General features: G+C 37.4%; 1 protein-coding gene across 1 annotated transcript in view; it reads left to right on the top strand.

Annotated features, from left to right (window-relative positions):
* ctnna2 (catenin (cadherin-associated protein), alpha 2) overlaps nucleotides 1-16152 on the top strand; it is a 257593-nt gene that overhangs the window by 196281 nt on the left and 45160 nt on the right. Inside the window, exons 5-6 of the mRNA XM_007551842.2 lie at nucleotides 2838-2994; nucleotides 4213-4413. Of these exons, the coding sequence (XP_007551904.1) occupies nucleotides 2838-2994; nucleotides 4213-4413 (358 nt within the window). The remainder of the gene's footprint in view (nucleotides 1-2837; nucleotides 2995-4212; nucleotides 4414-16152) is intronic.

The raw sequence follows: 16152 nt of genomic DNA, 5'->3' as shown, positions 1-16152 counted from the left end.
TCCTAGGTTTAGGGTAATCATTTTCACATGGGACATAAGGCAGAATGAAAAGTGGAAATAGAGAAGAAAAGCTGAAGTTAAGATTCAGACTTTAATGTTCATTTTCCGCTATGTACACCCTCTATAACCCACTAACTCTGAAAACTTGGGAAAGAATTTTCTCCTGATACCCCTTGGACACGCTCAACAGAGACGGATTAAAAAACATAATCGACTCAGACTTTGTGACTGGGGAAAGAGGAACAAAGAAGAAGTGGAACAAAGAGTGATTTTTTTCCCCCCCTCATCTGTTCTGAGTCAGTTTAGTCCAAGTTCCTTATTCTTCGACATATAGCACTGTCTTAAACTCAGCTGCTGCCACATCCTAGAGAAAATGTCTCTTTTAAGAAGATTTATGTTAAAATATATTGAAACAGAAGATACACAGAAGAGCACTAAACAAAAAAAAATCAACAGCTTAGCTAGTTAATACTGACTCTTAATTATTTGATCATTATTCAATTTCTCTGCAGTTTCTTAATTATAGTGTTTATAGAGACAAGCGCTGTGAATTAGGTCACAGTTTAAGTTCTTTAAGCTTTTCTCTTTGTTAAAATGGTCTTAAACTTTACCAAAGTAACCAATTATGACAATTTGCTGTGTGTTATTCAAGGAAACTGTGGTTGCCTGGGGGTACCAAGGTAACCTAAACAAAGGCTATTTTGAAGATTTGGCAGAACTAAAAAAAGTTCATTATGTCAATCTGTGTGAAAAATGTAGCATTTGATATTGACAACAGTTACATTTTGTGCACTGCGATGATATAATATACTCACTGTGTTTGATCTGTCAGTTAATTTAAAAAGTATCGTATTGTACTTCACTGTTTGTTTTGTTTTTGGATTAAAACAGTTTTAGTAGCAATCCACAACCTGAACTGAGGTTGTCACATGTCTTTTAAAATACATAACCTTCAAGTCAAGTCAGTCGTCAGTCTGACTTTTGAAACAAACACATTGCATCATCTGTCCCGTATCTCCTAGTTCTCTTGAATGCAGCGTCGTTCTCTCCACGTTTTGTATAGTAATTAGGTTGGATTGAGTTGTTGGGGACCAAGACATTAGTTATTGGTGAAGGACTGAGGCTTTGAGCCAATAAAAGGCCGAGGAGTTCACAGAGATTTGCAACAAACTTCAATGGCTTGCTCTGGTTAGAATGCCAAGAAGGAATCTCTTGGAGCACAAGTCCAGAGCCCCCTCCCTACTCCCGCCTGCATCTACCACTGAAGCCCCAGCAGTTTCAGACCTCAGGCATGAGTGGGAGGATTCGAGGCCATGTCTCGAAATTGTCAGAGAAAATCACTTTTAAGCAGTAAATAGCATGTAGGCAGTTGTTTTCCGTGGCACAAGATGGCCTTGCAGATGGGCTGCAGTCCTCGTCAGGCGCTGAAGCCTTCACAGCTCTTTGTACCAAAATCATTTTCTCAGATTGACACAGCAGTGTCAGATCTCCTTTGGGATTTTCTGATTATTTTGTTTTCTAAATGTCTGTTATTTCTGTTATTTAAACGACTTTAGATTTTTCTAATGTGAAAATTAAATGTCGTTGAGTATTGCTGAATGTCGGGTTTTGAGTGCATGCTGTAAGTGGCATGACAGCCTTAGTGTGATTAAATTTGTTTAGTTATTATGATAATTTAAAAGTGAAAAAGAATAGAGTTTTAGGTAGCACAAGATTAGCAGATAGCAATACTATAAAATTTGAAAAAGTTTAGGATTTTCAATGAATGAATGACTACTATTTTATGTTTGACTACATTTAAAAGTGGTACAATATATGACAACATTCATTATTATTATTCGTTTCAGAGCAGGTGGTTGCACTGAGTCATTTGCTTACAGTATTAGTCTTGATTTTACCACATATTTAAGGCCAGACTGGTTCTCACCTTGCACAATGTTTTTTTTTTTTTTTTTTTTTTTTTTTTTTACATACAATTTAAATGAAAGACACCTTGATGCAGTCCCACTAAATGCAGTAGAGTAACGAGAGTATTGACTATAATGTGGAGCTGAAAACAATTCTCAGCAAATCTTCTATGAATATACAATGCTGTCATTCATGCATGCCGCCTCGTTCCACACAGGTTTAGAAAACATTAAGAAAGACAGTTTGCTGGAAAAAAAAAAAATAGAAATCCTATTGAATATATGAATTTTTTCGTGGCGAGGCTTAAAATCCATTTTGCACAAAACTGCATTCTAACCTTCATCTGAATCTTTTGAGCCATGATTATCCTGGATTATATTTTTAAGCCATTCACTTTGGGTTTATTCAGATGGCTGACCTGTTTTTGCCTTTACCTATAATTTACAAGTCGTATAGATACAACTGTGACACTTCGGACTCCCATACATAAATCGAAGTTGGCTAAGATGTCTATTAAGAGTCGGTGAGAGCAGAAAATGTTGCAAGATCGAGCTCCATATTTCAGTTCAAGATTTTCCAATTTAACAGGGCTGAATATACTACAAGTGTACATGTTGAGGCTATAGGAGCGGTGCTGTTTTGTTTTTCTTTTTCTTTTTTAACATGCATGTCCAACCATCTCACAAGTTCCACATGATCTACTTTTAAGGGTTATTTTGTTAGAAAATAATGGACTGTGGATTGTGAGTTTCGAATGGAGCACTGCAGGGTTATTGCTTCTGCTGTTTTTTGTAGTAATAAAAAGACTTACGTTTAATAATACATTAAGACATGTCCTAAATCAAAGAGAACTAGTAATGTACACAAATTGTTTTATTTTCGCCATATAAATGCATGTTTAATGCAACACGATTTGTCTTCCTTTCCAGGTTATAAATGCTGCGCTCACTCTGGCCGCGCGGCCCCAAAGCAAGGTGGCCCAGGACAACATGGACGTGTTCAAGGACCAGTGGGAGAAGCAAGTACGCATTCTGACTGAAGCAGTGGATGACATCACATCTGTAGACGACTTTCTCTCTGTGTCAGGTAAAGAGTGGCAAGTATTATTTCCAGATCGTTGTGTGGAGTTTATGAAGATCAAAAAGATTTTTCAAAACTTTGCTCATTAAGAAATAGACGCAACAAGCCAGACATTCTTTACTTACATGAACGTAAACCAAGAATAAAAGAATTTAGAACGGAGGGAGTCGCATTAGCCACATATTTTCTGTCTTTGACCGGCTTTTTAAAACAGCGATGGACAAATCTGAAGGCTTTCTGTCATTTTCACTTGATGACTTGGTGCATATGAGCATACACAATACATCACGGAAGAAACTAAATTAATCCAAAAGAATTTTCCCGTCTGGACATCGTACTCAAAGCGTTTCACTGTCTGGGAGCTTACAGAACATTTAAGAGTTATGGGTCACAGACCGGTGCAGCTGAACTGCTGGTGCAGAATTTGCACATGTGGAGAAATCCCTGTGGAGAAAAAGCAACATATTTTCATCTGCTTACTCTGTGACGACTCAGTGTGAATTCCCTGTTCAGTTTGTTGGACTGAAAATGACTTAAGCTGAGTGAAGATTAAATATCATTGAAAATGTCATGTTGAAAATCAGATTAAGACGTAAAGAAAATGCATTATTACTATTTTTAACTCATCAGTCAAAATCACAGACAAGAAAAGAGTGTAGAATAACTCATGGTCAGGAAAGAGAACATTTAGAATAAAAGTTTGTTAATTTTAGATTCCCTTTTTGATATCAAAGCATCTCCTATTTGATCAATTGTTTTGTTGTTTAATTTGTTTTATATTTCTTTGCAGCTAAATGTGTATATGTATATATATATATTTAAACTTTTGTTTAAATGTTAAGGAAATGTAAAGAATTTTGTGGTACATCAGTAGATCTTTAAAGCTTAGTATCCGTGTATTGGGATGAAAGGTGTAAAATATATATAACTTTTTTGAGTGGTCACAATTTCATTTAATTGTTTTCACATTTAGGGAACATTTAGACTTTAATTGGTCATTTCTGTGATCAGCACTCTCATCGATTTTGGTGGCAGTGACGGATATGTGTGGCATAACTTGCAATTCACAGCTGCAGTGTTAATGCCGTGTCCCGACATGTCTCAAAAAAATGCATGGCAATCTTGATATCAGACAGTTTTTGTGTTTCTAAGGAGAAGAAGAATATAAAGAAGGTATATGGTCTCTTTTGTTTGATTCAAACCAATTTCATTCTTTCTCTTCAGAGAACCACATCCTTGAGGACGTCAACAAATGTGTAATTGCCCTGCAAGAGGGAGATGTGGACACTCTCGACCGAACTGCTGGAGCCATTCGTGGACGAGCTGCCCGTGTGGTCCACATCATTAACGCTGAGATGGAAAACTACGAACCTGGGGTCTACACCGAGCGCGTGCTGGAGTCCATCAAGCTCCTGTCAGAAACCGGTTAGTGCACAACAGTGGTGTAGCATAAGAAGCCATAATTGAACATATTATTTTCACACTCCATCATTGAGTCATGTCTTATAAATGCATATTTTACCATGAATCGTTTGGCAAATACAGTAGTCTAACCCCCACCACAGTCACACAAAGGTTCATATTCTGAAACCTACTGTAGCTTTCATTACTGGCTGAATGCTCGGTTCCCCACATTTATGATTAGTGTCTTGGCTCTAACACAAAAGCTGGACACCACTTGTGAACCCCTCTACCATTTCTGGCGCTCGTCCATTTTTCATCAGTTATTTTTTTCTCTCTCTCTCTTTCTCTCTCTGCAGCGTCAGGGCTTATTTTAGAAGACTAAAGTTTATCTCTGTGGTAGGCAAGACAGAATGAACAAATTCCTCCTGTCACAAATAAAGTAGAAAAATGTACTTTTAAGCCAGACTTTTCTGTTTTGAGAATTCACCACATTTGGAATGAGCCGTGGAGACCGCTGTATGAAGTAAACACTTAGGTTAAAAGATGATTTGAATTGTTTAAGTATTATATTTATTCAACTGATGTTTTGCTCACACTAAAAGGCTCAGATGGATTTCTGACTGAAGAGCAGTCTAATGTGTCCTAACCTCACATATAGTCTCTTACTGGAAGAAAAATTGTATCTTTGGTGTCCAATTTAACAAAATGGGAGAACAGAGGAAATAAGAACTGCTGAATCAGAATGGCTTTACCTTTGAATGCACTAAGTGATTCTTTTTTCAAATTAATTTTAAATAGTTGGTTCACTAATCTCAGTCACTGAAGAAACCTCCAAGTCTGAATAATGGTAATCAGGGGTGACCAAGCAGGGTTGCATCTGTGTGCTGTTTTTTTTTAATTTATTTTACCTTTATTTTACCAAGATAAAAACCCATTGAGATTAAAAACCTCTCTTGAAAGGGAGTCCTGGCCAAGAGGCAGCAACAAATACAGCACAGAAAATACGCAGTTAAAAGAAGCTATGAAAGGACAGTAGAACAGACCTCAAGAACTTTTAGTTTAGATTTAAAAGCAGTAAACCAGATGAATTTAGACAACCTAAAAGTTTTTTGTAACTTGCTAATTCATAACACTACATGATTTAACCAAGCCTCACCAACCACAGTTTTAGTTGAATCAATATAACTAAGTGAATCAAGAAGTTAGTTCTTAATTTTTTTTTTTTCATACAACGGTCCAAAAGTGAAGCTTCATCAGGACGTCTGCTTTGTTACATCTCCAGCCCCGTCTGTTCTCTATAAATCACAACCGTATAATACAGGATTTTCATGAACTTCCTTTTGGACCTTATTGGAGAGATTTTGCAATTTATATGCCGTGATGCTTCCCTTCAGTCACTTCTTTGACTTCATCCGCCACATAGTCTGAACAACAATCTCCTGCTTCTGTGTTGTCAACTAATTGTAAAATCTCACAGGAAAGCTCACCAGAATCCTTAATGTCATGATTTTCAAAGAATGAGGCTAAAGTAGTGGAGTTCAGTGGATCAATGTGAGCCCCACCCAAAGCAATGCCTCTCAACCTCAAGGGACGAATTTGAAAGATAAAATTATGTCATGGTGATGCTACGGGAACAGGAACCAGGAAAGAATTATTTGCTTCAACTTTCATAAGTTTGCATGTTACTAATTTAATGACGAATTGAATAAATTAATTGTATATTAAATACATTATTTATGCATATAATTAAACATTTATTTATTTCATTCTACATTTATTTAATGATTTAATGATTTATTTACTTATTTAATCTTGTCCTTTTTAACCCTCCATATTTGACTACATTCTGTCAAAACCTGTGAACATCTAGATTAAAAAACCGTAAAAGTGTTTTTTTAGGAAAGACTGCATATCATATCTACCAAAACTATAACATGTCACTGTTTTTACACCCATGCATTTTTTTTAATAATATCATCTGTCACAGCCTAAAACCTTATTAAAAGGTAACACTGGGCAGAGGAGCAAATTTGATTGGACTTTTGGGGGAGCCTGTGATCGATGAAGATGGAATATAGCAATGCTTGCAATATTTTCTATAAGAATGTTTGCAGCCTGCTGAAATGGATGTGCACACTCACCCCTAACAGGATTAACATGTAATGAAAGCATTTTTTTACTGTTAAAAGCAAAAATGACAGGGTTTTTTTTCTTGTTTGTTTTTTATTACATTGTACAGAAAGCTAAAATGGTGTACGCATTAAAACTGGTGACTCTAAATGTGAAATAATAGCCCTGCAAAACATACATGCTCTATAAATGTAGAAGCAAACTAATGATTTTCTTAGTACAGTCATGTATAGCGTTTTATAATCACGTTCATTCAAGAAAGAGACTAACCAACCAGAGAAGAAACGCATTGAATTTTGTTTTTCTTACAAAGATTTTTGTTCTCTGCAAGAGCTGCGCAAATTGCCTAAAAGTATACTTGAACATGCCCTTTAAAAATGTACTGTCACAAACAGGAGACAAAACAGAGCCACAGGATGAAAGGAAAGAAGTCATTTATCCATTACCGGTATAGAAGAATAAAATCTGACCACAATCCGTCCTGTATACCAAAAAAAAAAAGTAGAACATCTTCTGACAGGCCATTATGCTCTGTCCACCCCCAACCCCCGCCGTTCTACTTTTTTTTTTTTTTTCCACCCGCCTTTCTCTACCATCATCCCCGCTCCAGTTTCTACCTCTCCCATTAGAGCCCATTTAGCAAGGCGGTATATCTGTTGTTTCGCTCGTTACTTTCATCTGCCAGGATAATTGAGAGACACAATCTGCTCCCCTCCCTATTAGCTGATAAGTCGCAAACAGCATTCGTTGAGTCACGTGCGCTCAGAAAGCCATCTGTCTAACGCCCCTCTCCTGGTGATCAGCTCCACCATAATAAACTACTCACACTGTTGGTTATATGGCAATATAAGGGCATTGTGATCTGTTACTGCATAATTCAGTTTAATTGATTAGGGTAATTAATTGATGGCATTTCATGGCAATATTTGATGAACACTTGAGGTCAATTTTATGCAACTACTGCATAACCTTGTTGAGCACTCTGACTTGATAATTACGCTGCTGTTCTATTAATCCTGAAGGGAGCATGCATCTTGTTTCAATAGTCAGCGTGGCGCAGAAGCATCATGTCAGCATTACCGAGAACAAATGGAGAACTCTTGATGATTCACCATTATGTTGGTTCCCCATTGATTTCGGTTCATCATGTATTTTATTTATTTATTTATTTATTTTTTTGTTTTAAGAGTTTAAATGAGATTTAGTGGTTTTCCTCCACTAGTCTGACACCGTACCTTGATGTCCCTACAAAGATGAGGTATTTTACAACGCTGTAATTATGCTCAATTGTTAGTTCAGTTGCAGAATTTGTTCAACTAGAAAATTAGAACAGCTTGGAGTCTGATTCATAAAGAGAAACAGAAGCCAAAAGTTATATAAATGCTTGCAAAGTCATTAATAGTCAAAAACTTTTTTTGTGTTTTTGTAGGAGCTTTGTCATAAGCCAACACAAATCAGTGCGTATTGTTATTATATAAAAAAATATGTTTTTTTTTTTCCCAATGAATATCTAAAGTGTTTTGTGCATGTATAATTACCCTCCTAAGTGAATATGAAGAACTACCTTCACTGCAATTATAGTTGCACATTTTCTGGGGGGAGTTTCTGCCATCATTGCTCATTTCATGACTTTAAAGCTTAAGCTAAGTCCACAGTCCTAATGGACCATTTGTATGTACAATTTTGATTAAAGAGGTTAATTTATTGCAATTTCAACCAAAGCTATAACAAAGCAAAATACATAAAAAGAGAAGTGCTGTGAATACTTTGTGGTACTCACAGGGTTGCAGAGCATAAACTGCTCTACAACTTTATCCTGATCTGTCTAGTGTGTCCTTAGTCTTGATGAAACTGTTTGTTCACTAATGGTCTTTAATAAACCTCTGATATGTTCATAGAATAGCTGTATTACGCAAGGGTTAAATAGCCCACGGGAAGACTCTATTATTAAGATGAATTCAAGAAGGGAGTTGGTTGCACTGGATTTTAACTTTAGAAATGAGTGTGAAGGAGGTTGAATAAAAATGCATACCATCCCTCTCAGATTTCTGTTTGCAAAGACATTTTTAAAGCATGTATCATTTGACTTTTGATTTGCAATTCTGCTTTGTGCTCTTCTGATGTGTTAAATGCCACCCAACTAAAAAGAATTTGACTTTGTAATTGACTGTTTTAATCTATTTTCTTCATTCTGGATTTTAAAAATGTACACTTACTTTTTACCAAGATTAAAATAAGGAAGCACAAAAATGTCCAAAATGTTAAAATTTCAGACTTGGTATTACTATCAGAGTTAGAACATAATAAATAGATCATACATTTTGACACAAAAGCAAGGATTCTCTGAAAAAAAGTGACAGTTGCCACAGCTAGCATGATGTCTGTGGACTGACAATCCAACTTTTTTGACAACAAAACCGCTTCATTGCTGCAGTTCAGACCAGTTCATGTTTTTGAAATGGTGATGCTCACCTGTCACTGACAAGTCATCTTTCTTGGACAGGAAATGTATATTGGACCAATGACATTTCCCCTATTTTCAAATCTGTGTGATGGTGCTGAACTCACATTCGCAACTTGCCAAGTAGCAGAATGGGGCAGACTTCTTAAATACTTAGAAACAGAGAGAGTTCACACGGTTGTCATCGTCAATTATAGATTTTGGATGTCCATAGAAAAATGGCAACACTTGTGGGGGGATGTCTTGGCAAAATGAAGAAAAATACCAGGAATAATTCTGGGTTTACTTATACTGTCCTTGTCTGCAGAAAATGTTCTTATCACAAACCTGACAGCTTCATTGATTCATTCACATTTGATCTATTGGACAGTTTCTTCCCAACCATTAGACATTTCAGATTTTGTCTCAAAACACATTTTCAAATTTTGAGTAACAGTTCACTTTCATAACTGTAGTTTTGACAGAGGAGGGTCTGCACATTGAAGCACTATACATGGGTATCCATTATTTAGAAATTATAAGCTGTGAAAAATTTTAATGCATCTGCTTAAAATACTGTGCAATAAGAAAATTGTAAGCACTCAAAGATTAGGAGAGAGTCTCACATTTACCTTAAATGAAGAAAATGCTATGCAAAACATTACAATTTTATTTACTTTATATTATAGCAGTAATGATCGTCATCATGACTACAGTATTATTTAATGCTTATCACTAAAGCTGTTATTTTTTATGTTTGAACTGTGCACAGTTAGCCAAATACTTCTTATCTTTAAAATCAAAGTATGGTTATATATGAAGTTGCCGCATTGAATCTGTTATTTTGAAACTGGTATACAGTGATTTTTATTCCTAAATGTTTGTTTTTATTGTGACATAATCTAGAGCATATTTAACAGCTTGGTCACGTTAAGCAGCTTGGTCAGAACTCGGATAATACAGTCTAGACAGTTGCAAAAAGTAGACCAGTCAGATGTCCTCAGGGAGAAATATCACTTAAATTTTAACGATTCTGGATACCAATCGAGATGTCAAGTCCAGGAACCAGCAGTTGTGTTAGACCAGTGTTTCATTGGCTTCACATTTGTCTTTGATGAAGAGCTGTTGTTATTCCTGTTCGCCTCTTAGTGGTAGTATTTGTGGGGTGGGGCGTGGGGATGGGTGTAAGTGCTACCATGCACTTCTTATCTGGACCATAAAGCACTTATTGATCCTGGTGAACTTTTGCCTTCCTCTCCCCTCAGTCCTTCCCTGAACCTGATGTCTATGGATCTGAACACAGTCAAGGAGAAATCTATAGCTGGGGGGAAAGATGATTAAGTGTTGCTGAACAATGAAAAAGGATATAGGACCGCACACTTTTTTAGAGAGTACCAAGTCCAATTAACTAGACTCTACCAAGAGAATCAATAGCTGTCACCAAAGATTTCACTAAGCGATCTGAGTGAGATTTTAGTGGAATTCATTGATGCTTTTCCCCATTCATCCCTTTTCAGATTATTGTGCAAATGTCAAACTTTTTTTTTCCTTTGGCCCCTATGTATATGTTTGTACATTTGCCAGTTTTTGAGGTGTCTATTGGTGCTGTTTGATTACTCCTCTGTTTATGCCCACGGCAACTCATGCCAATCACCACTCCCTCCCTATCATTTCTGACAGCTGCCACACCAACACTACGCTCGCCACAACTGCAGTACTTGCCCTTTGACCTTGTCTCAATTTGCCCATCCCTCCTTCACACATTGAGCTTGGTCAGATTTATGCTCAGGCAGAGCTCGGGCAGCCAAGGAGTGCTGTGCAAGGCTCTGCCATAGATTCCTGATGGACAGTCAGGTCTGGGATAGAAGCGTGTCCTTGAGAGGTTGAAAAATCAATAGCCTAATGGGAAAGTGGTTATGACTTCTCACAGTTTACCCCCGTCATGCTCCTCCTTCTCTGTTACACCTTCCTACCTGGAATAACAGTCTGTATTTCAAATAATCTAGCCCCTCAAAAAGACAGAGAATTTTTTTTAAGTTGCTCATTAACGTGAAGCCTGCAGAAAGAAGATTAAAAACTGATATATGGTCCATATTTTGTCACCATGCCATTTGAGCAAGGGAGGAGTCGCTCCTTGTTATTACATTGGGCTGGAGAAAATGGGATTTAACCAGGCTTTTGCTGTGAGTAATAACACATACAGTCACTGTGCCTCCCACATGTCATGCCTGTAAATCAGTGGATCAACTGCACTAAAAGGAAATGCAGGCGGGACTTAAGGGATACGAGGAAAGACACTTCATACTTTCTCCCTCTAAAATAATAGCTAACAGAAACAGTGTTGTTTTTTTCCCCCTATATTCTTAATAAGTAAATCCACCTCACTGACCTTAGACAAAACTATTTGCAATTACACTTTCAAAAGTGTTAAACAACCCAATTTAGAAACAGTTGTGTACGCCAAATAAGGACCGTTTCAGCCCCAGGTTGATTTAACGTAACTGGGTTAAGAGTTTCATTTGTTTCTCTTAAGTGAAGCGTACCGAAAATTTACTGAAACTTGGCTCTAAAACCAATTTACATACAGAAACTTGATTTTAATATTCCTTTACACACCTCCTTTGCAGGATTTTACCTAGTATTGATACACACTAAAATCTTGATAACAATTCATGCTAAGCAACAATGCATAAAATATTGACTGACATATTTTTGGTCAATATGGGAATGTTGACTCTGTAACCAGCTACTTAGCAGCTAAAAGGCTCATTCTGTAGCGTAAACAAAGTTATTAACACAAACTACTGTTGAAAATATTATACATCATCTGTTTACCATTGACTTTTAAAAGAGCTTTAGGGAAGTCTGATGAGAAAGTTGAATTGTGCAAAATGGCAATTTGTGAAGAATCATGAGTCAACTAATAATCTTTTCTCTAACTCAACAAATTGGGTCATACTTTTTGGTTAAAAATTATGTGACTTCTATACCAAAAGCTTAAAGCCAGAAATAACCCTGCAATATTTAGACAGTAACTAGAAACAGGGAGAACAACGTGTGCTTTCTGAATACACCAAGTGGCCTCCTTATTTGGCCCATATGTGTGAAAAACACAGCTGGCTGAGTCACTTTTTAAATCTGCGTCCATTGTTACAGTGATGGGAAAAGAGGTATTATCCAAAATGACAACTAGATAGCAAACTCCAAGCTTGAAAGGAGAAGAGCGAAGGTCCCTTAATCAGTGTGTAAATAGAGGCGGGAGTTAGAAGAGAGCGCTGATGAGGAAATTACTATGAGACGAGCGGGGCAGAATGAGAATGTTGCAAAAACATTTTAACCAAGATTACACTGTGGGAGAGAAGACCAGATAGAGACCGAAAGGAGGATTTTTGTTAGTTTTCACCCAGTCAGTGTTACATAAGCATGAGGTTTGTGGTTAGACCGAAGGTCTTTGGAGCTGTTAGGTCAAAGATTCAAATGAAAAATGACACATTTTTGTGATTGTGGTGTGCAGAGAGCAAAACAGCATACTGGTTTTGCAGAATCCGAGTTGGCTTCTCTTGCCGCTCGCTGTTTGTTGAGAGGCATGAAGCAGAAAAGATCAAGATCTGGAAGTTGTTGTTTTTTGTTTTTTGTATTTTACAATGCCGTATAACTGCCAAATTTTTATTCCATTTCCATGCCTGTGGGGGGAAAAAATGGCAAAACACTTTCCACTGGACCAAGGGTCCTCCACGTTTTGCACACACATCAGACTTGCTCTCTAATGTAATTTTTGGTGTGCTGGAGTAGGAAGGGAATTAACTGTATTAGCACAAAATAAACAACTCTCCTCTGGGTCAGCCTATACACTGCTTCATCCATGTGTCTCACATGCTTTTCTCCCTGCTCCCTTTGACTGCCTATCTTGTTACTTGCCAATCAAACCAACAGAAACAAATTGATGCTTGCTAGTTTCAAACTAAAGCCACTCTGTTCATCATACGGTGGAAATTACTGTATATATTTATTGTTTTACCAAGTAGCCTGACATCAATACACCCTGGGCGTTGGGGACCCGGCATTAGAACCCTAAAGGTGCGTTGTGGTATCTGGGACCAAACATTAGTCACAGATCTTTTAACTCCTGTGAGTTGCAAGGTGCTGCCTCTGTGGTTTGACTTGTTTGTCCCACAGATAATAACAAATGCTTGATTGGACTGAGATCTGGGGAATTTAGAGGTCAGGTCAACACCTCAAACTCATTGTTCTGCTCCTCAAGCAATTCCTGAACTATTTTTGATTTGCAGCAGGGAGTATTATTCTGCCAAAAAAAAAAAAAGGAGCTAAAGCCGTCTGAGAATACAATTTCCACCTTTGCCGTTCTGTTGCTATACAGTTCAATACACATCAATCTGCACTGAGTGTTCTTATGCCTTCCTGATAGAACCAGATAAATTTCTTCAGCAATTTTCTCTCACCCCACGAACCACCCTTCTTCTTCTCAGAGGTGTATACATCAGTCATATCTGGAGCTATTCTGGATTCACTATAATGCACTCCGCTCACTATTTTCAACTGGATTAATAAAATTTTATCACGACGAACAAGTTAGCTATCACAGTTATCCTCTGTAAAAGTCAAACGCAATGTATAGCCAGATTGATAATTAAGGTAGGATCGATCTCTGGATAATACTTGGAAATGATTTCTGCTTTTGTTTACTTTTTTCATGTTTTATGACTCCACAGTAAAACGATACAGGCAGCAAATGAGGGAAGAGTTGTTCTGGCTGAAGTTTAATGTGAGCACAGTAAAGGAAGCTAATGACGGCAAACTGTTTCCTACAGGCTTAGATAAATTGTAAACTGCTGTTGTAAGCCCTGTGGCCACATTTGTTACAACAGTTTAAGTGTTCAACACTTCCTATGCTCTTTCCTCTCCTGTCCGGCTTCGCTGTATGGGAGTTTTTGTTTTTCCTGTCTTGCAGATTATTTCTGGCTATCTGATTGGGAGGGCGGTCCCATGACATTTCCCGATTGGCTTCTGTTGAGGCAAATCTGAGATTCACATGCCTGGATTTCCTGTTTGGGTTTGACATTCAGCAGATTTGGAAGCGGATCTGCTCATTAGGCTAATAAAGACATCGCTACACTGTCGTTAGAGATGGGGAGTTTTTAATCGTTGAATTTTGTAAATTATAAAGATACCAGAAACCAAACTGTGCAAACAGTCTCATACTGCAGATGAGTCACATCCTTAATATTATTGCCCTGTAACATCTGTGCCAACCGCACTGATGCATAATGGCAAAAGCTTCTGAAATATAGAGAATCTTCTCAAGTAAACCATGTTTTTTGTGATATTGTAAGGCACGTGCAACTGGAAGAAAATGCTCTGCTATGAAGATACAACTACTTCAAAACGCATCTTGGTTTGTATAGTCACATAGGTCCTGCTTTCTCAAAGGCTTTTCCACTCAAAAAAACAGCTAAAACAATCCTATAATGTGACACATTTATGCCTTAAGTACTAAGTGGAATGAGAGCCAGCAGTGATTTGCAAGAAATTTGAGAAAAGGTAAACACAGTAGATGGTCTTGTGTAATGGCAAAGAGCTCTGGGGCCGTTCTTTTCATTTTAGACGATGTAGATTTGTCAACAAATGGGTCCTGCTGTCTTCAGATGGCTGCAGGGAATTATTGAAGTTAACAGGAAGCTTTTAACAAAGTATGCAGCAGCTGTGGACCACAGGGGCCACCAGAATCCCTTCAAATTATTTACTGCTCATTGTAGACACTGATTCATACATGTTCTGCTTCAGATGTAACATTTCATACCAACTTAGGCAAATCCACTGGCAGGGTGGTACAAAACTAAGTCTTGTATTTGTATTGTTCTTGCAGTCTTATATTTGTGTTATTCCTGTATTTTCGTAACCCATTGTACTACCATTGATAAGTCAAAACACTCTTAAGTCTCCCGCGTAGTCAGACGTACTGTGCATATTGTATGAGGCAAGGAGACTATGAAATGGTTGACATTTCATAGTCGAAAGTATCGATTGCCTACATTTTTCGTGACAAATCCCTTTATTTCCCACAATCCCAGTGGGTACGAGCAAGTTTTATGAGCCATTTGGGCGCCTTCTTTTCCGCCAGCATGACTGTAAGTGCTGCACAAAGTGGCGGTTTGACTGATGTGCGTCCTTGCTACTGGTTGCATGACTCCCAGCCTTATCAGCTTGGTGTTGCATTCAAAGCAGTCTGATGTGAACACTGTTTCCTGCCAAGCAGTTTACTGTGTGATACAGAGTACATGTACATGATCTTAAGTATTTTTCTTTGTGCAGACGTGTGCAGACTTTAGTTAAGTCTAAAGTAAATTTTTTTGTCATTCGTCACAACATTCAAGAAATCCCTTAGCAACACAAATAGTTCATGTAAGATTCACCCAAAGAAAATCCATCACCTTAAGTCTTATCATTTACAATGTTCTACCCTTAAAGTAGTTTTATAAAAAAAAGAGAGTAACTTGAATATTGCGATTTAATTTGATTCAGTTTGATGATATAGCCACAATTCGCAACTACTCAACATATCCAATTTAACACAACTTAGTCATTCGTTTTTGGGAAGATTTTGAACCGGCCCGTATATTACAGATTATTGCTCGTCTCTTAGCTTCATTTGTAACATTATTTGCTTTTAGCCGTCATAATATTGTGTTTAAATTGGGCTTTTTGGATGTGAAATTAAGGTTTATGCATCAAAAAAGGTTGAGACTGTGCTCCGTACATCTCGTTAAGCACGTCACCAGGGCATATGGCCTCTGCTTTGAAGTTTTCACGCACTCATTGTACTTCCATAACTTCTCAGTTTAACTACATTTAAGCCTGGCGGGTGAAAAAAATCCATTCCTACACGGTCACATTTAATTCCCTTCATCATTTTTCAACTGGAATGAGTGAAATTGCTTCTTACCAGCAACTTTGCTCATTAAGAGCTCGGAGAACATTTAAATATTTCTATTTAAATCGCCTTTCCAGCAATTCCCAAAAGCCTATTTTACGCTTCTGCAGTAAGTGGATTAAACTGAATTAAAAGTGAAAAGAAAAAGGCACAGATTTTTTTTTTGTATTGCTTTTTATGTTTAGTGAAATATAGAGTATATTTTACATCAAACAAATAGGTACATTGCGGATACACCTTT

The sequence above is a fragment of the Poecilia formosa genome, unplaced genomic scaffold (assembly GCF_000485575.1).
Source record: "Poecilia formosa unplaced genomic scaffold, Poecilia_formosa-5.1.2 Scaffold44, whole genome shotgun sequence".
NCBI classification, from domain to species: Eukaryota; Metazoa; Chordata; class Actinopteri; order Cyprinodontiformes; family Poeciliidae; genus Poecilia; species Poecilia formosa.
The sequence above is the reverse complement of the archived record's forward strand: the minus strand, read 5'-3'. Positions and strand labels throughout refer to the sequence as shown.